Source organism: Chinchilla lanigera, unplaced genomic scaffold (assembly GCF_000276665.1).
Source record: "Chinchilla lanigera isolate Chin_1 unplaced genomic scaffold, ChiLan1.0 scaffold00002, whole genome shotgun sequence".
NCBI lineage: Eukaryota > Metazoa > Chordata > Mammalia > Rodentia > Chinchillidae > Chinchilla > Chinchilla lanigera.
Window position 1 is genome coordinate 20,399,313 of NW_004955403.1, and position 20,769 is coordinate 20,420,081.

General features: G+C 37.1%; 1 protein-coding gene across 2 annotated transcripts in view; it reads right to left on the reverse strand.

Annotated features, from left to right (window-relative positions):
- Mtx2 (metaxin 2) overlaps nucleotides 1–13,161 on the reverse strand; it is a 52,950-nt gene extending 39,789 nt beyond the window's left edge. For both annotated transcript variants that reach the window (XM_013512767.1, XM_005373410.2), the window contains exon 1: nucleotides 12,937–13,161. In XM_013512767.1, coding sequence (XP_013368221.1) covers nucleotides 12,937–12,976 — 40 coding nt within the window. In that variant the 5' untranslated portion in view covers nucleotides 12,977–13,161. The remainder of the gene's footprint in view (nucleotides 1–12,936) is intronic.
- Nucleotides 13,162–20,769: the final 7,608 nt, after the last annotated feature.

Sequence of the window (20,769 nt, forward strand, 5' to 3'; positions counted from 1 at the left end):
TAACCCATGTCCCAGATAATAATAATCACGAAATGATTAAATAGTAATGCCTTTGAGCTACTGCTTCATGGGAACTACTTAAGGAAATTATACAGGATGTGTAAGAGGAAGTGACTCTTCCCAAAAAAAGGAGTTTAAAACCATTCTCCCATCACCACCAACAGTAAGAGATCAGGCTGTGTCAGAAAGAGGCTCATGCTGGGGAACTGAGAAGAGCGATGTCACTGTTATGCTAATACCACGCAGGAAATACTGTGCAGCGTAGTGCTAAGACAACTTAAAGAAGGTACTGCAAACAAGCATAGATACAATGATTGAAGACTACCTTAGATTAAAATAAGTGCCTTAAAACAAAAACAGACCTCCGAAGACAGTCTGAACACTGTGAGACACAAATACAAAAGGATTCCCTGACTCCGGAAGAAAACTACTTTAGAAGAAATTTCAGACTGAACTGAAAGCTGTAAGTCCTTAAGAAGAAGAAACTTGTCGACTGACATCAGATTCCACTGTACAGCCTTTACTGCTTCTTTTCTATAGACATGTATAGTAAACTATACATAGTTCTCATTTCAAAGAGTAAACTTAGCCAGACTACAAATCAGTTTTATCACTATTCAATAACTACTGCATGTAATGTGTGACACACTGATGCCAAAGGTACAATTATAAGGAAAACCAAGTAACTACCCTTAAGGAACTTGTAAGTTAGAAACCTACCTCCAGTTTTTGCTTTTATAATGTCTCAAGATAAAAATTCTTACCAAATACTATACTCTATGCCACTATGACAATAAATATTATTAGCATACCTGTAAGAAGGCTTAATTCTGCTAGGCTACAGAGTGCATAAGAACAAAGAAAGAAATTACATATAACAGTGCACAATTTCCAAAATACCAAATGAATGTCAATTCATTTATTCATTCACGGCAAGTAACTCAAATAATATTCCACAAATAACAATATCTCTAACCATCTTTCCCTTTGGACCCTAGTAGTAAAAGAAAATTAAAATGACCCAAAGTGAATCACACAATACAGCAGAGTCAAATATCCAACATGATGGGCATAATACACTGATAGGGCAAAAGATGGAAAGCAATACAGACTGAACATGTGGAAAACTAACAAAGGGAAGAAATTCACCCTCATAACTAAAGTTAGAGACCAAATAAAAACTAGGCAAGAATGGGATTCCATTTCCTCAGCTTCAAACAGTACCTATACTTCCATTTGGGTAGATAATAATGATGACAAATGCACTTGAGATTTCCCTAAGACTCAGATATATAAAATATATAAAATATACAAAGGACTGATACAACCCAATGATAAAGACACTATAACCCAGCTGCTTAAATTGGACAAGGAATATGAATCAACATTTCCCCAAAGATACAAGAATGGCTCACAAGCACCTGAAAAGATGCCCAATATCACTGGTCATTAGCGAAGTACATGAATGTTCCTAACAGTGTTACAACAGCCAAAGAGTGGAAGCAAAAAAACGTTCATCAACTGTATAAACAAAATATGATATATCAATACCTCAGAACATCATCTCACAAAAAGAAGGAACAAAGGACTGATATATGGTACAACATGAATGAACTTCAAAACCATTTTTTTTAAAACTATTATGCCCAATGACAAAAAGGCAGTCAGAAAAGAAAAATACATTGTATGATTTCATTCATGTAACATATATGGAATAGGCAAATCTACAGAAACAGAAAATAGATTAGGGGTTGATTCAGCCTAAGGGCAGAAATGCAAAGTAATTATAAATAGGCAAAGGATTTCTTTTGGAAGTGATGGAAATCTATAATTAGTGCTAGCAGTTACAATATGATATAAACTAAAAAAATGTTTACTGTACATGTAAAAGGGGCACATAAATTACACCTCAATAAAGCTGAGGTAAATAGAAAATTGTAGAGACCTCATGTATTTATTGTACACTTAAGTGCTTGAAATATATGAACTATTTCACAACAACTTTAAGAGGCAGACAATATTCTTATCCCTACTTTATGATACAAAAACTGAGGCACAAGTAATTTGAGGAAAGTCAGTGCAAATAAGTGTCAGGAGTAAAATCCAAGTAGTCTGGCTCTAGCATCAGTGAACATTCAACTAAACCTTACAAATAAACATTTGTTGCCAATCATTATTAGAATTGAAGTAATTATGTCTATCTTATAGTTCTCAAAGCTTGCTACAAAAAAAAAATGGTTCACTCAGCAGAGGGGGAAAAAAAAGCTTACTGCATAAGAATCACCTGAAACTTGGTAAACTTGTATACTCCCATCAAACCCGAAACTGAAGAGGTTCTGACTCTGTAGCTATGAGGACCAAGAATCTGGTACAGATCTGACACAGACACACACAAAAAGGCTATCTTAGAAATACAGATGGCACTTGAAATAAAATTAAGTTCTTTTCATCTCTTTCATTCATTTGGCTCGAAGAAAGTAGTAATGAGGATCTAGATAGACTGATTTTAGTCAGAAAGGTTTCTGACCATCTTATTCTGCTTCAGTATCTGTATACATGGCTTAAAGCCATGTTTTAAAACATACCCGAGTAACATGTTGTAATTTCATAATGTTCACAAACAAGCTTTTAAGATTAATGTACTGAGAAGCCACACTTAATTTGGAACCAAGGTGGTTAAATAATAGTTTTTCCATTACACATAATCAATGAGGAAAGTAAAAGTAAGTTAATAATTATGAGATTTGAACATGAGCCATCTAAATCCACACACATGAAACAAGAGACCTGGGTTGGTGGCCTGAGCTGTTTCACGCCTAGCATACATAAAATCCTAACCTTGGACTCTTCTCTTCTTAGGTCTTGAGGAGAATGAATCAAGCACTAGACTAATACTGGGAGAAAACATATGAAGAATAATTCAGAATCTCAGCTGAGGAACAAAGATCAATTACTAAAGAGCATTATGTAACTAATTCTCATCACTAGCCAAATTACAATCTTAAATTGATGAATAATAATAGTATAGTAAAAATAAAAACAATATCACATGAAAATACAGCAACTTTTGTTTTCTAATTATTAGCACATAATCTTTTTAAATTCATAAAATAAGGACATTAGAAGCATTACTTATAATTCATGAGGTCAAAACATTTGCTTATAAAGATTAACAGTCAAAAGCAAAAGAGGTTAGTAAAAGGCCAAATCATTACTTGGCTGCCAACATTAGTTTACAGAAATAAATACTGGAATAATGATGGCCTCATTATTTGTATAAAGTTCTAGCTGGTGCTCTAGATTAACCAGGTAATGAAATATGATATGTGAGAGGAAATTCCATCATTTTGAAGACTATTGTATCCACCAGGTTAAATATACACACCAAAAATCTTTATAAAAATTCAAAGGCTGATCAAGATATGATGAAAACTCTTCAGCTTATCAAAGTTCCTGGAGATAAAAGTATGTAATCAGCATTAAAAACATAGCTAAGTATATAAGCACAATGAAATGTATTTTATGGTTCCTATTTTGCTAACACAGTTGCAGTTAATGGGAATTTTCATGACAAAATGATTGTTTTTATGAAAAGAATCTCCTTTACTACTAACCAATCAAATTTCATTTTTACTACTGATGTGAAAAAGTTCAAAACCATGATTCATTTATACAGCATACAAAAATAAAAGTGTTCAAGAATAGAGAATCATTTACAAAGCAATAAAAAATTAAAACATGAATTTCCTTTACTGGCAAGGCAAATACTTCTACATATAAATGTCTATAGCTATATTTGCTCAACATTATAACTTCTGTCTTTGAACAAAAAATGAGAAGCCTGAATTTTCAATATCTCATGTCTGTTTGATATATTCAGTCCATCTAATAACTAATTGCTTATCAAGATATTTTTAAAATGTTTGAAAAATGTTAAGTTTAATGACATTTTCTTTCAATTTTAACTCAAATATGGAAAGCTTCAGCTAATATTAATATCTCAAAGGTTTTCACAAAAATAAGACCACAATTTTTACAGGGCACTCATCACCAAAATCTCTTGAATTAAAAACTAAAAAGTATGTGACTGGGACTTTATCTCAGGAGCAGAATACTTGCCTAGCATGTGTGAGGCTCTAGGTTCTATCCCCAGCAACACACACACACACACACACACACACACACAATCATCTAATTTCAGAATATGAAACTGTGACAAACTTTACAAAAAAATTAAAACACACTACAGCTAAACTATGGACTGTTTTGGCAAACAAGCCTTTCAAGCAATCTTAACAATATATCAACACTTTCAAAAGGCACCAAAATGATGTTTCTCAGAATCTAGTTTCCAACCTATTCATGAAGGCAGTATGACATAACAGGTCACAGCACTATCAATAAACTCTAATTTGCCTCTTGCGTGAAGTATAACCTATTACATCTTTGTTTTGGTTCACCACCTACCCTTTAATATCAACTTCATGTCTACGAAGGCGATAAAGAGGCCATTCATATGACTAGTAAGAATAAAAAGATCTCTGAAATGTGATGGCCAGTTCAATAATTTCCCAGTAATGCCTCAGTGTCTTCCTTAATACTGGAGAATCCTTAGAACACTGAGTAAAAACAACTATAAAAAATGTTATTTTTCACGCCTGCAATCCCAGCACTCAGGAGGCTGAGGCAGGAGCATTGCTGTGAGTTTGAAGCCAACCTCACAAAGTGAGTTCAAGACTAGCCTGAACTGCATAGCAAGACCCTGTCTCAAACACACACACACACAAAAAAAAAAAAAAAAAATCTTTATTTTCAAGAGCTAAAGAATTTAAGGTATTATATTTCTTCAATTATCTGTTGCAGTTATCATTAATCTGATATAGAAATATGAAAGCTTTCACTAGCATTTTCATTATTCTCTCCTCAATATCGTTGTTCTAAAACCTGCACAAAGTAGCATCATTCCTTTTTTCCCCAACTCAAGGACTTACATGCTAGGCAAGGGCTCTACCACTGAGCCCCACCTTCTCCTCCACCCCTCCTAATTTTACAAGTTTTTTAACCCATATTTCCCCTTCTTGCAGCCTCAAGAGTGCTTCTGAATGCTTTTAAAGTCTAGGTTATCCACTATGAAGAGAGATGGAATGAAAACTTTATTATCAATATAAAAACAAATTGTTTAAAACATGCCTGTTTTGATCACACTTACCTTCAAAATATTTATAGATAGGCCCCACAGAACCCCGCAAAATTACTTTCCTAGCCCATACCATGATTACTGCTACTTCTAAAATAATTAATAAGTTTAAGTAACTGAGCACTCAAACGCCCATGATGAGATAAATATTCCAAGTATTCTTCTTTATCCTGCATATAGTTTACTGAGCTTCTAAATAAAGACCAAAAGAGGGTGCAGCTCAGTGGTAAAGTATTCGTTTAACATGCACAAAGCCCTGCACTCAGTTCCCAGCACAGCCAAAAAAAAAAGATATTATCCAGATTTCAAAAAGATAAGTAACTTACAGTATACCTATAACCCCAGCAATCTGGGAAGCTTAGGCAAGAAGCTCACAAGTTTGAGCCCAGTCTGGGTAATGTAGCAACTTAGCGCTATCTTAAAATAAAAAACAAAAAGGGAAAGAAGATTGAGTATTGAAAAAAAAAATTTTTAACCACATTATAAAAAGTTATACTGACATGCTGAAAATATATCAAGGCATTGATGAACTATTAACTCAAAAAGATGATATATGAATAAATAAAAACAAGAATAATGCTGAAAAGCAATAAATTCAATTAATTTTCTGAGAAAAAAGAAACACTTCAGGAATTTCCTGTTTCCAATGGTAACAGGATACCAGATATTGAAAGTAACAGCCTCAAAAGACCCCATCTACTATATAAGGTAAAAGGTTCTTAGACAATAAAATAGAAAATTCTGTGCATTCAGCATTATGTACCACTTTATACAATGGGATTAATATACAATGTAAGATATACAATCCCCCTTCTATAAATAAGGAAACTGACAATTAGAAAGGCCCACCCAAGATCACAGAACAAGAAGCAGAGCGGAGAACAGAACTCAGTTCTTACTCCGAAGGCCTTGTTCTCTAGCTTTTATACTCATCACCTGAGTTTCATCCCACTTATAACAAAACAATAATACTGCCTATATAACAAGATCAACGGGCTGGGGATTTAGCTCAGCAGCACAGTGCCTACTCAGCAAGCACAGGGTTGTGAGTTTGATTCCCAGTACCAGAAAAAAAAAAAAAAAAAAAAGATCAGTTGTTATTATTAACTATTATGTACATAAATCATTTAGCAGAGAGCACAAAAATGGAAACTCTCTCTTTTTATCAGTAACCATCCAAGGCGATGTCTGAATAAGAGACCTCCACTACAACCTATACCACGATTCAAGTCTATGAAGACAAACATGGCAAAAGCACATCAAATATAAAACTGGGAAATAAAGATGCTAGCACAATTTCTTATTCAAATATCCTAAAATAATTTGTCATTAGTAAGAGTAATTCCAATAGTTGGAGTTACTATGAATGTCTTGGGTTATTGAAATAAATCATGGTTTTTTTTTTGCGGGGGGGGGGAGGGGGTTCCAATACTGAGAATGGAACTCACAACCTTGCGCTTGCCAGGCAGGTGCTGTGCCGCTGAGCTAAATTTCCAGCCCCCAATAAAGAGCTTTTAAATGCTTCACCAAAACTGTACCTGTACAAGGGAAGTTGAAGGCCAAACCTAGCAGAGAAAAATCAACAGAAAAATAGCTAAAAATTATATTCATGAACGTTTACTGAGTGCTTACTTTGTGACAAATACAACACCTAGCATTTTAGATATTTCTTCACCTTATCTTTAAAAAACATATAGTGCTATCTTTACATCTTACAAAAGGCTTTAAAATGCAGTTAATCCTGCCTGGCAAGTGCAAGGTCCTGAGTTTGATTCCTGGTACCAAAAAAAATAAAATGCAGGTAACAGCTCCAAGGTTTTACAAGCCAGTAGCTGAATAAGAACCCAGATCTGATTCTACCACAACCAAAAGGAAGCACAAAAACAAGGTGAAGGAAGTGACTAACGCTGTGGCATGTTTCTCCTCATTAGCTCTCAGCACTGCTCTACCTGAGAAATGTGCAGAAAATGTGCAGTCCTAATTCCTGGAGCCACTGCTGCCACAGGGATGGACAAGTCAGTCAGGCCTGGCCACCACTGTGCTCCACCCTTCGGCCAATGACTGCTCAAAAGTGGGCATGTGGGATATACTCATACCAACTATTTTAAAAAGCTTAACTGAACAGATACTCAAGCACTAGAAAAGCTTGTCATTTAAAAAAAAAGTGAAAATTTAAAATATACAGGTTGTTCATAAGGTATTTTAAGACAATTCAATATCTGGAACCATTCTTATCTTCCTTTTAAAGTTCTAAAACCCAGCCTATTATCCTATCAGCATCTAAAGACCCAAACTATTCCTTCAAAATCATAACTCACCATTCCTTTCTGTATTACTTAGCTGACAAAACAAATTCCTCTTCAACCTTTACAAAGTTATCCCAAGAAACTACCGCACAGGTGCACAAATATGTACACACAAGCAGTGTTTGCAACAGAGAAAAACCATATACACCTGTAATGGCTTTGGCATGCATCAGCTGAATAGACTGAACACCTGTCAAAATTCACTTTCTACTATTTTGCTATATAAGGTGGGCTACAAGGAATATTTTAAAGGCGGTATTGGCAAGACAGAAGAGAAGCCATTTTGTAGCACACAAACACCTTCTTCCAGTTATTCAAACACTAATCTAGGGGCTGCTATGAAAAGATTTTCCTGATGTAATTAAAGCCCTTAACTAGTTGCCTTTAATCAAAAGTGAGCTTATGCTGGGTGGCTTTAATCAATTGAAAGTCCTTTAAAAGTGGGTCTAAGTCCTCCCTGAGGTCAGACACTCCAAAGCACACTTGACCCTACCGGGTCTCTGTCCCCCCTCTCCCCTCCCCCACAGACACACAATTGCCTGTCTTCTGCATTCTCAACCTGCTTGGTCAGCACTCATAATCACAGCACCAGCCAATTCCTTGCACTCGTGTGTGTACTGAGATAACTGCTGCTTAACTGAAACAACATTCTAAAAGACCCATCAGAATATGACTGCATAAACAAATTACAGCTTCTCTGCTCCAATTAAATACTGTATAACAGTTCAAAAACCATGTGTAATTCCATTCATAGATGAAGAGATTCCTAAATGAAACAAGTAAGCTTTTTTAAAGTATGCACATTATATATTAACTATGCCAATATATTTTTAAAGGAAAAGGAATGACAAAGCTTTCATCATTGAAGTTTTAAAGATAAGGGTAGGATTTTAAAGTCTTAATCTGGGTGGTGTGATTTCTGATTATCTTTACTTTATGCCTTATAATTCTCTGGATAGTTTTCATGCTTTATAACGGCCATATGCTATTGCTGTTATTACTATTACATTATTATTATTATTATTATTATTATTATTAGAAAAAAACACTATAAATCTTCCTCATTTGACAGGAAAAACAAATGCATGATTGACTTAACATGTTCAAATGGTGCCCAGCCCTTAAGTATGAAACAGTAGCTGTCTAAGCAAGTTGGTCATTTCAAGCAAAGGGCAAACACATGCCAAGGATGGACAGTAAAAAATAGCTGAGAAATGCATGAGTTAAAGGAAAGGAGTTACAAAAGATGAGGACAGAGAAATAGACTTGGACTCACTTATGAGGATCTTATATGCCACTCTATCCTACTGTTACTAGAAAAACAATAAAAGCTTTAAAACAAGAGAAGTCACCAGCACTTTGGGAGACTGAAGCAGGAGGATCAGAAGTTTAAGCCCAGCCTAGGCAATTTAGCAAGACTCTGTCTCAAAAATAAAAAAATTTAGAAGGGGCTATACCTCAGTACAAAGGCCTCTGGTTCAATCCCCAGTATGAGAGACTGAGAGACAGACACAGAGAGACAGACAGACAGAGACAGAAGTCACAACAAAATGAAAAAAACCACTGAGGTTTGCAATGTAGAGACTTTTGGAAACAAGGAAACCAATTCAGAGTCTAATGTAGTATTCCAAGTAAAAAATAATAAAGACCTGAAACAGGGTAACAGCAGTCAAGATGGAAAGAATAAGAACAAAAAACTTGGTAGGGGATAGATACACTAGTGATAAAGAGCTAACCCCGGGAACTCAGAAAAGGCTTCACTGTGAAGTTGGCTTTCTATTACTCTAATAAAATACATGAGATTACTAATTCATGAGGAAGAAAGGCTTATGCTGGCTCATAGTTTTGGAGGTTTTAGTCCATGGTAGGTCAGACTGATCGCTTCTGGGTCTGTGGCAAGGCAGTATATCACAGCAGGCAGCAGGCAGCAGGCAGCATAACAAAGCCATTTACTTCACGGCCAAGACAAGAGAGAGAGCATGAGCAAAAGAGAACAGGATCTTCGTCCCCTGAGAAGGCAACCTCCCACTGGACCATACCTCTTAACCTTTCACCACCCCTCAATACTGCCATTCTGGGGATCAATCCTCCAACACATAGGCCTTTGGGGAGTATTTCAGATCCAAACTATAGTCATTTCCAAAGAGACATGCTTATGAATAAGGCTCTGAAAGAAGGCACTGCAATAAATATCACAGATAGATGCCAAATGCTACTAAATGTTTCCAAAAGAAATACCAGAAAGTGTTAGCTCATATCCACTGGAAGGAACAATAATAAGCGAAGTGCCCACTACACTAAAAATTAGAGCTCTCAGTTACAAAAACAGATTCCTAATTATTGTAACAGGACTATGTAGACCTACATCTCTATCCTCCTGAGGTTACCTCCTTCCAAGAAAACCATATTACTATGAAAAACACAACACTGTGAACACCTGTTGGTTCTGAGTCACATTTATGAGTCAAACCCAAGGTTTCAGAGTGTTATTTTAGCCTCCTTTTCACGTCATAAAATATCCTTTAAATTTAAAATAGTATGTAATTATTTAAATTACTAAAGTAAAATGTTCTCACCATAGTAATTCAAATAATTCACACAGTTCCTCCATCCTCCACATTCTATTTTTATTACCCTGAAATTCCTAGTGAAAATTAGCTGAATATTCTTCTTTAAGTTTTTCTTTGTTTATATAAACACATACAGGTCTACATGGGATAAACATATATATGCGTTCATGCAAAATATTACCCTATAATGTCATTTTACTTAATATAGTCCTAGCTTACAAACTCATATAACAGGTGCATTTAACCTCTTCATTTTTAATATCTGTAAAAATGTGAGTATACCATATTTATAAATTTACTTTTCTAACTAATGTTTTGCTCTATGTACACACTGTAGGAATTAAATCAAGCTAACTAACATATCTATCACCTCACCAAGTTTTTCGTGATGAAAATATTGAAAATCTATTTTTTAAGAAATTCTGAAACATACGTTATTAACTGTGATCACCACCCACTGCAGCAAGTCACTCCAGTCTAAGTGAAACTTTGTACACTTTGATCAACATCTCTCCTTTCCCCATCCAATTCCTCTGCACCCCTTCTAGCTTCAGGTAACCAACTTTCTACTCTGTGCTTCTACAAGATCTACTTTAAAATTTTAGATTCCACATATAAGTAAGAACACACAGTATTTGTCTTTCTGTGCTGTGCCTGATTTTACCTAACATAACATCCTCCGGTCCTATTTATGTTGGGTAAATAACAGAATTATCTTCTCTCTAAAGCTGTACAGTATCCTACTGTACATATATGCCACATTTTCTTTATTCATTTATCAGTGGATAGACACTTAAACTGCTTCCATATCTCACTACTATAATGTTGCAATGAACCTGGGAGTACAAACATCTCTTTGACATACCAATTTCATTCCTCTGGATATATACTCAGAAATGGGATGGCTGGAGCAATACATCATAATTTGGAACATTTCTAGTTTTTTGCTATTACAAATAATATTACATTATTGTTGTATATTTAAGTACAGCCTCATATTAATATTAGATAAATCCCTACAAGGAGAACTTCTGGCCCAAATGATGACAATAAATATTTATATATTACGTTCCAAAAAAGTAACAATTTCTAGCCCCACCAATACTTTGAAGTAACTGTTTTCCCCATATACCCATCAATACTAGAAACTGTCATATTCATTTTACCCATCTCCGAGGTGAGAAAATTCTCTGCTAGTGACAGGCATCTCTTCATCTGTTCACTGTTCTTTTGCAATTCATTTTTTGTAAAAGGCCTATTCAGATTCTTTGTCCTTAATTCTGTTAGGCTGTCTATTTTTTTAATGAAATGTCTTTTTCTTATTAATTTATAGAAACTTATTTATGGTATTTTTTATATTGCAAGGCTGTTAAGACTTTTCCACAACTAACTCTGTCAATTTTTTCTCTTTAGGATTCTGCGTTTCTTATGCCTCTTCTGCTATACAATATTATTAAAACAATCTCCCATGCTTTCTTCTATTTTCCAATTATTTTGTTACAATTTGTCTTATGTTATTTTACATTCAAGTCTTTAATACACCTGGAGTTTCCTCATGTGATGTATGACGTAAGAGATGTTCCAATACCACTTACTGAATTATCCCTCTTTAACTGCTTCCTTCTAGAGTAATAGTTCACTATAGCTAAGACAACAGACAAAATTCCTAGAAATTCTTGAACTTCACTAAGTTAAGGCAGACTTCCAAATTCATCAAAAGTTTATTTAGAAACATTTTCCCTTTAAAAGAAACCACACACTAGGAAGCATACACACAAAACATTTTTTAACTAAACAGTAATATAAATCAACGACCTAGCTAATATTTTCCAACCTAAGTGGTAAAAATAGAAATAATCATTGCTTGACATCTCAAGATTATTCACTGATTCAAATCACAGATATTTATTGAGCACAGCAGGTGCTCAAGGTACAGTGGGAAAGGTACAGTGGAGAACAAATCAAGTATGATGCCTGCTTTCATAAAGCTTACAGTCTAGCGGGAATTTCTCTCTCCTAGAAAACAATGTATTTAAGAGAAAAACAGGCAAAAAATATATGTTCACACAAGTGCAAAACATTTTGGCAAAGTTTGTAACACATTCCACGCTTCTCAATTCCAAAGTACTTCTTTCTTATTTCAAATGTACTTATTTACCCTCGTGATTGTCTCATTACTGTACTTAAGCTGAAAACACTGCTAGAGTTAAGATGAACTGCACTAACACACACTTAGAAATATCCATGCCTAGTCTCACTTTGTTGACAATAATTTCTAAGATAAACGCTCAACAACAAAAAATATTATAAATCGATTTACATAGGTCAGGTTCAGTCCATCGAATCAAAGCTATTTCTTAAAAGTACACGTCGATTTAAAGCATTTCGATGAATCCTAGAGACTTAGCAAATGGCAATATTATGCAGTCTGGAGAGGAAGCAAGAACATCGACGGCTCTTCAATGACAGTAGGTTAAAAAAAAATGACTCATTAGGGACAGTCACCTTAAACTTCAGTCCCAGCACCGAGAGACTGCCCCCACTCTCAGAGCGAAGCCTGGCCCACCTCAATCCCAATCCACGGCGTCCTCCCGATACCCCAGCTGGAAGGGGGCGGCGGGACAAAGCGCTGCCCCGGAGACGCAGACGGGACTCCTGCCCCTGTGCGTTGACCTTGGCCAACTGTGTCCTCTGTTTTCTCATCCATAAAGCGAGGCTAGTGCTCGGTGGCCGCCTCCATCCCCGGGTTTGTAAAGGGATCCAATGACACAAGGCTGGAGCAACGCTCTGGCCCTATCCCCGACGTGGGTCCCCGCAACTGCCCCGCGCCGTCCCCGCCTCGGTCCGCGGCCACGCGCGCTACCTGCGATCTGGGAGACGAAGGCTTCCGCCACTAAAGACATGTCGGCTGAGCAGCCCTGCGCCCGGCTGCCTGCTCTCCGTGGCCCTCAGCGCCCTCCGGGACAATCCCGGCCGCTCAGTCCAGGCTGGATGAAGCTCAGAGTCGCAAAACGCTCTCTCGCAGTCGCGGCTGGGAGGCCTCCAAGGTTACCGCCAGGCCAGGCCGGGAACTTCCGGCGCAGCTGACAGCGGCGCGAGCGCACTTCCGCCCGGCAGGCCCCGCCCCCTCGCCGCCGGCTGGCGCTCGGCTGGCTCCCACGCTCTCCGCGGATCCAAGCCGGTGAAAGGGCCGGGGGCGGAGACCCCAACTCGTCTCTCACCTGGGGGCGGGGGGAACCCTTGGGGGCTGAGTATCGTTTCTGTAACCAGGGATCTTGTGAGCAAGTGATAGCATTTATAAGCATCCACTAGACACCAGATACCCTAAAATATCTGTAGATAGCTATAGATATATGTCATCCTGTTTTATTTCGTCCTTTCAACAATGCAGCGAGGTGATCCTATTATCGCTATTTACGGGTAAGGAAACGAGCTTGGACAGTTTCAACTGCCTGCTCAGGAGCTCCGTGGAGGCCCAAAAGCCGCGTGAATTCCCTCCGCTCCACTAAGATGCTACACTGATTGGTCCATGGACAGACATTAGTGTTAATTATTTCTTTATTTAAACATGCCAGAAAGCAAAAAGCTTGAGCGGTGCCTGCGCTGTAAGACTTTATATTGTCCTTCAAGTCTGTACACCGGGAAGTTCTGTTTCTCATCCTCTTGGCTATGATGGGGGCCAGAAGAGGAAGAGACACTAAATTTCACCTGAATCTTTTCCCCTTAGCCTAATCATTTCTCAAATTATATGTACACAATTAAGAAAAATCATATGTGCTGCAGATTTAGAAGAATAAAATGTTACAAGTGGAACAGTTCGGGGCTTAGCTGGTAAGCCAAAGCCCCCTTTCACTGAGACTGGGTTCAGAGAAATGAGGTGATTCGCTTTAATCATAAAATAAATCAAAAAGTCAGTAGCTTACTTAGTTTGTGCAAAAGAAACCTGATGTTCTAAAAGTTGCTGTCCACCACATTGAGAAGGCTCTGTCTCCTTTCTTTATCCTGTAGATCTCTGTACCTCTGTTACAGCTTATTGTTGATGCTTACGGCTCCTTAATTAGTATACTAGTTTCCTAAAGCTGCCACACAGATAACCACAAACTGGGTGGTTTAACATAATACATTTATCCTCACCGTTCTGGAAGAAAGCGCTCTGAAATCAGGTATTAGGACCATGCTTTCTGTCAAGCCGCTAAGGAGGAAAACTTCCCTGACTCTTCACAGCTTCAGGGTTGCTCCTTGCAGTCCCTTGACTTTTAGAGAAGTCACTCCACTCTGTGACTCTATCATCACATTCATTCCCCCTGTTTGTCCAGGAGTACAAATCTCCCTTTTAATGAAGGCACCAGTCATTGCATTAGGGCCCACCACCATCTGTTATGGTGTATATTTAGATGTACCCCCAAGTCTCATGCAGTCAGAGTGGGACCTCTGGAAGGTGACAGGATTGTGGGGCCTTGTAGTTGACTTGCTATTAAGAAGTAGTGTCTGGTCACTGTGGGCCTGACCCCAAAGGTTATATTTTCCTTCCCAGCAGCTCCTTTGACTCTCTGCTCCCAGTTACCATGGGGTGAGCAGTGCTCCTGTGCCCAGGCCCTTCTATCATGGAGCTTCTGCCCTGGAGCCAGCCAGCTATAGACTGACACTTCTACAAACTGTGAGCCAAAATAAACTTCTTTAAGTTGCAAGAATCCAACATAACCGTCTCAGCGATGAGGAAAGTGACTAAGACATCATCTTAATTTGATTTCAACTGTAAAGATCCTATTTCCAGATGAGGTCACATTCACAGATGCCAGGGGCTAGGATGTAAACATATCTTTGGAGTGGGCCAGGGATATAGTTCAGCGGCACAAGCGCCTGCCTGGCAAGTGCAAGGTCCTGAGTACGATTCCTGGTACCAGAAAAAAACATATCTTTGGAGTGAACACAATTTTACCAATTACATTAGATAATAGGTATTTAAAGGTAAATCTTAAGTCAATATCTCTGTCTCCCTCCGCAACTAAGAACCCTGTTAAACTAAATTTAAATTTACCCAGTTACTGGCATGTAGATAAACACAGACGTACCTCTAAAAGAAACATCTTCTCCCTGGCTGAAATTCAGAATTAGCAAGGATCTGTGGATGGTAGAAATAGAAGGATGATAATAAGCTGTTCTTGTTTGTGCTGAAGTAGGAAACACTGATAACAAAGAATATGTGGTGACCAATTTCCCCCTCGCCTCCTTGGTGACCAGGAGAAATGAGTAGTTCCAGGGTTCTGGTGTCAATCAAAAGAAAAGTTTCTGTTTTCTGCACAGTGAAGGATTGTGTGTAACTGTCTAAAAATGAAGATCTGTCATCACTTCAAGTTCTACCAACTCTAGTTTGTCACCTTTCTAAAGCTGAAAGTACACTATTTGGACTACTTTTTGACGGATTCAGTACTCCATATCATAAGTGGGTGGGAACTTGAGCCAAAGTCCTTTGAGAGTCCTGGAGATTGGATTGAGGAAACCAAGATCAAATGAGTCAAAAGGGTAGAGATGAGCCCCAAAGTGGAAGAAAGTGCCAGGAGCCAGGGACTGCGCATACAGCTCAGAGCAACACAACACACCGAGACAAAATAGAGTGTGTCCTCAGTTTTGTTCAAGCATCCATGACCTCAGTCACAGTACCTAGATGAACTGGAATGAACCCACAGACCTGGGCTGAAACTAACACCAATCTTTACTATTACAGCAAATGTCTTACTCTTTTACAACTTCTAGCACAAAGTCCCTTGGAATGAGGTATTCATAAACAACAAACTTATTGCTTACTCTTGGAAACTGGGAAGTCAAAGATAAAGGCACTTTCAGACTTCACTTAGTGTCTGGTGAGCTCTATGTTCCTCACAGAAGGCGCCTTCCGATGTCCTCGTATGGCAGAAGGGCAAAGAGGGCTATGAAGCCCCGGAGGCCTCTTTTATTAGGATACCAATCCTATACAAGAGGATGGAGTCCTCGTGACCTAATCAGCTCCAAAGACCCTCCTCTTAATACTGTCACATTCGTGATTAAGTTTCAACATATGGATTTGGGGACATCATCAACATTCAGACCACAGCAACAAGCTTTTCAGAAAAAAACAGAGATCTGCTGGGGGCACTGTCTGTACTCAACTCTTTCTTCCTTGCAGCTAGGGAAGCAGAATCCCCAGCACCATATGGATTTGCTTTTTCTCCCTGACTGACGGATCTTTTGCTTCCCACACAAGCAAATTTAGGCTGGAAAGAATCTGTTATGTGGGAGGTCTTTATTACTAAAAATTAAATCCAATAAAATGCAGATGTCCTGACGGTGCCCACAAATAAACTGTCTTTGTAAAAGAAAAAGCCAACTGGAGAAAATGTATTTATGCATCTGTATTAGAATGACTGGCAGATTTAAAACTGAAGATCTGTTTAAGATCACCACAATTAAGGGAAATACAAGAAAACAAGCCGCTGGAATTTAAGAGTGAGGTTATAAAACAAAAGTCTTAGGCAAAGTATATACTGCTAAAAGGATGATCACACAATTAATTAAGATAAAATATTAATGCAGGATACTAACAGTCTTTGCCCTAATAAAATCACTTTTCTTGTAAAGCTGTCAGGATATTTTATCCCTAATCTAGAATTAGAATTAATGTAGAATTAAAATTTCATCCCTAATCTAGATTTCATGGTACTGTATTAAATAGTAAGGAAAGATACAGCTAGCACTATGAGTATATACTTAAGATTAAAATACTAAGGCTTTTTATCTGCACTTCATTTTTCTCTGGCAGAATTAACATTTTTAACGTAAATATTTTCTTTTTAAAAATATGCCTGAAAAATAAAACTTCTGTGTAGGAGTCTTTCAAAATTATACTATTTATTTGACAATGATACAGGAAATTCAGGCTCTCCTGTTAAATTAGTCCTATTTGCCCCCAATAGTAGAAATAACTATGGTTAAATTTTTCAACCCAAATTAAGTGTTAATACAGTTAAAAACACACTAAGAGATCCATGTTATGTTTTAGAGTTTTCTGTTGATCTGTTAATACTCTTTACTTGTTTAAAAGCAATGAAATGTGGATAACCACAAGCAACCTAATATGTAGGGTACCCAAAATATTTTTAAAAGGGCACAGAACAGTGGCAGTCACTCATCCTTCTATCGCTCAACTCCTTCCTCCCCCTTTTTGATTCCTAAGAAATTACAATCAACACAAGGTGATTAAATTCTTACTTTGTTTTTCACCTTTCTTTTTGTCCCCTTGTATTCTAACCCAGCACACCATCACATAAAGATGACACACAGGCTGATGTCATAATTACAAGGGGGGAAAGGAATTCAGATTATATGTTAACTAAAAGGAGTGGAGCTGAATCCTTCATCATAATTATAACAACTTTCACATACAGATAATGAGCTAACTCAATACTAAGTACTAAATACTAAGCCAGTAAACTCACAGGTTTTTAAAACAAAACAATGCACAGTTCTCTCATCCTTTGGTGTCTATATTATCCTTCCAGACCTGGCAAACAAGGATATACTCTTTCTGAAGCTACAGTTAATATGTATGAAGTGCATATAACAGCATGGAAAATGCGAATAATGATAAGTAAAAACAGCTGAATACAAAATGTATTTTATTGGGAATATAACTATGTTAAAATTGCTGTGTAACAAAATTGGATGAGATTTTTGAAGTGTAATTAAGCTGTTGTTATCAAACAGCTTTTCCCTTTTTTTCTGTTTTCTATGCTTTCTGTGATATTTATTCCGTTTTTGCCAGTTAGAAAAAAATATGTTTTATCACACTGGGTACAACTATTTTCTAGGTGACTAATATGGTAAGTGCTCTGATCGGTCTGTATGGAGGTTTTGCATAACGCAGGCTTCATTAATCATATTACTGAGAGCCTACCTTAAACCAGCTCCATGTTCCATAGCAGAAGATCATGTGCAGATGGAACAATAACCAAAATATACTATTGTTTATTATATATCCGTATTTAAGACTGTGAGTGGACAAGATCCATCTCCACGTGTGTCTCCTGTTGCTGAATACTTAATAATGTGTCAAACTGCAAGAAACTAGCAAATATTATAGACCAATTGTATACAATCTTGCTGTTGATGATGACCTGAAATTGATTTTAAATCCTATTGAGAGTCATATTTTACCTTATAACCCTTAAATAAAACCAAAAGGATGCTGTTGCTGCTGCTGATAATGATATGATGATGATGATAATGATATGAGGATGATGATGATGATGGTGATGTAGGGGCCCTAAATCAAAAGCATCCACAACATTTTTTTTTTTTTTGGTTTTGGTTTTTCTCTGGTACCGGGAACCGAACTCACGACCTTGAGCTTGCCAGGCAGGCGCTTTTGCCGCTGAGCTAAACCCCCGGCCCCAGCATCCACAACATTTATATCACAAATACCAGGTTAAGGGTCTGGGCCTAAAATACCAGAAATTTGGAAAGACTTCTGGGGACGCTAAATGCCACTTTGAGGAAGAGGCTCCCACAGTGGAGAAATGGGTCACCTCTGATGTAAAGCTAGTGCCTAGGAGATGACATCAAACAACATGGCCTCCACCATTTTCTTTTGCCACTTTTCAAGCTGGAATCTATGTTAGACATTGAGACTCATTCATTCCCTCATTCATCAGGTATTTATTGGATCCCATTTTGGAGACCTGGCCCTCAACCAGGTTGTGGAAACACTACAATGCACACAATTTAATGTCTGCTGTCCAAGAGTTTACAACCCAATGGAGAAGATGGAGGAGCCAACAGGCTACTTCAACATAGGTAGTGAATGTTATTAAGGTTCAGCCCAAATTCATTCAAAGTAAGAGACAATGTTACTGAAAAAATAGGTCAGTTTGCTTTATTGCAACAACTATCACAACTCTCCAGTATATGCAAAATGCCTTTGCCAGGATACCAGACGCCTTTCTGACACTTAGCTACCTGTAGAATAACTGCGTGGGCTGGTAAGAAGTGTACCTTTAGCAACTGGAAAGCTCTTCAAATATCTTAGCCTTCACAGGGGATATGAACAACCAAACTCTGGCAATACTTGAACCTCACAGTCTCTCCTTGGTACAATGTGCTTCTGTTCATACCAACTCTTTATTTATGTACCTCTTCAGAATAATACAAAACCATCATTTAAGGGTATCCATCACTGTGAAATATTTTGTATCCTGTTAGCTTTCCTAAAAGAAAAAAAAAAACACAGTATCCCAGATATAAAACACAGAAACTCAAATGAAGTAGAAACAACTAATATCAGATGACAGCATCTCCTGCCATTCACAGCAGCTGTTGCTGTTTTCTTGCATGAATTTTTCTCCTGTAAAGGAAAATGAAATCAGAGCTTTGTACATGCTAAGTAATCAATCTACCACTGAACTACATACATCCCTAACCACTGTTTATTTTGTATTCAGAGCATCTCGCTAAGTTGCCTAGGCAGCCTAAAATGGTAACTCTCCTGGCTCAACTTCCCCAGTAGCTAGGATTATAGGGGATGTACCAAAGTGCCTGACTAGAACTTTCTTTTTTAAGTAATTAAATATTGCTGTCTTCACCATTGAACTCAGTCATTCACATGAATCCACAGAAATTTTATCTCGGTCTTCTATTTTTGTTTATATTTTAATGCAAGTTAAGCAACTATTTCTAAGTATAAAAATCACTTCTGCCTCTGCTTTCAAATATTGTGTTTATAATACTCATACTATCAATGGATGCAACTAGAGACCATACTCATAAGTGAAATAAATCAGACTTATATGTGTAAACATTGTATTGTCTCCCTAGTGTAAGAACCTGAAAGAGTAAATAAAATCTAAAAAGCATAATAGATATTGTGAAAGAAAGTGCTCAAAAGGAAACAATGGCTGGGATGAAGGAAAAAAGAAAAGAAAGAAGGGGAAAAATATATATATATATGTATACACAAGATAGCTAAGATAATTACACAACCAATTTCTATTGCTTTATTGAAAGGAACTGCTAATGTTTAATTGTTTGATCAGTCTTACATGTCTATATTTGTTTATCTGAGTAATGAATTTGAAGATAACAATATGTAAACACAACAACCATTGTTAATTTCCTATCACCTTGTCTGAAATTCTGTGTTTCTTTTATTGTTTTTATGTTGTTCAGTTTATGTCCGTGTGTTTGTTAATATGTTTCAGTTCTTTTATTTTTAAAAGAAAAAAAAAGTTTTTAAATAAAAATAATCATAATCATAATGTCAAGCTACAACTCCACAAAAAAAGGACATATTGTATGGAGGGCATTCAAAGCACATTAGGTGCATTTAAATGTCAACCTAAGGTTGAAGTATTAAAACTGAAATAAAAAGACCTTCCACTACCTTAGTAAGAAATAAGAGAACTCATCCCGTTTTCTCTAGAGGATTTGTGACTAGACCCCACACAGTTGAGAAAAGAGAACCAGTTTATATATCTATGTAAGTGCATTTGCACACGTACTAACACAAATGTGACAAACAATCATAGTGTCTTGAAGTCAGGAAAAGCAAGGACAGGACCCTAAGTAAATACATTCTGAAACAATAATAATAAATTTACTTTGGTCTTTATAGCAATTTATTTTTTGTTGTTCTTTCTTTTTATTTATCTCCGGTACCGGGAATCAA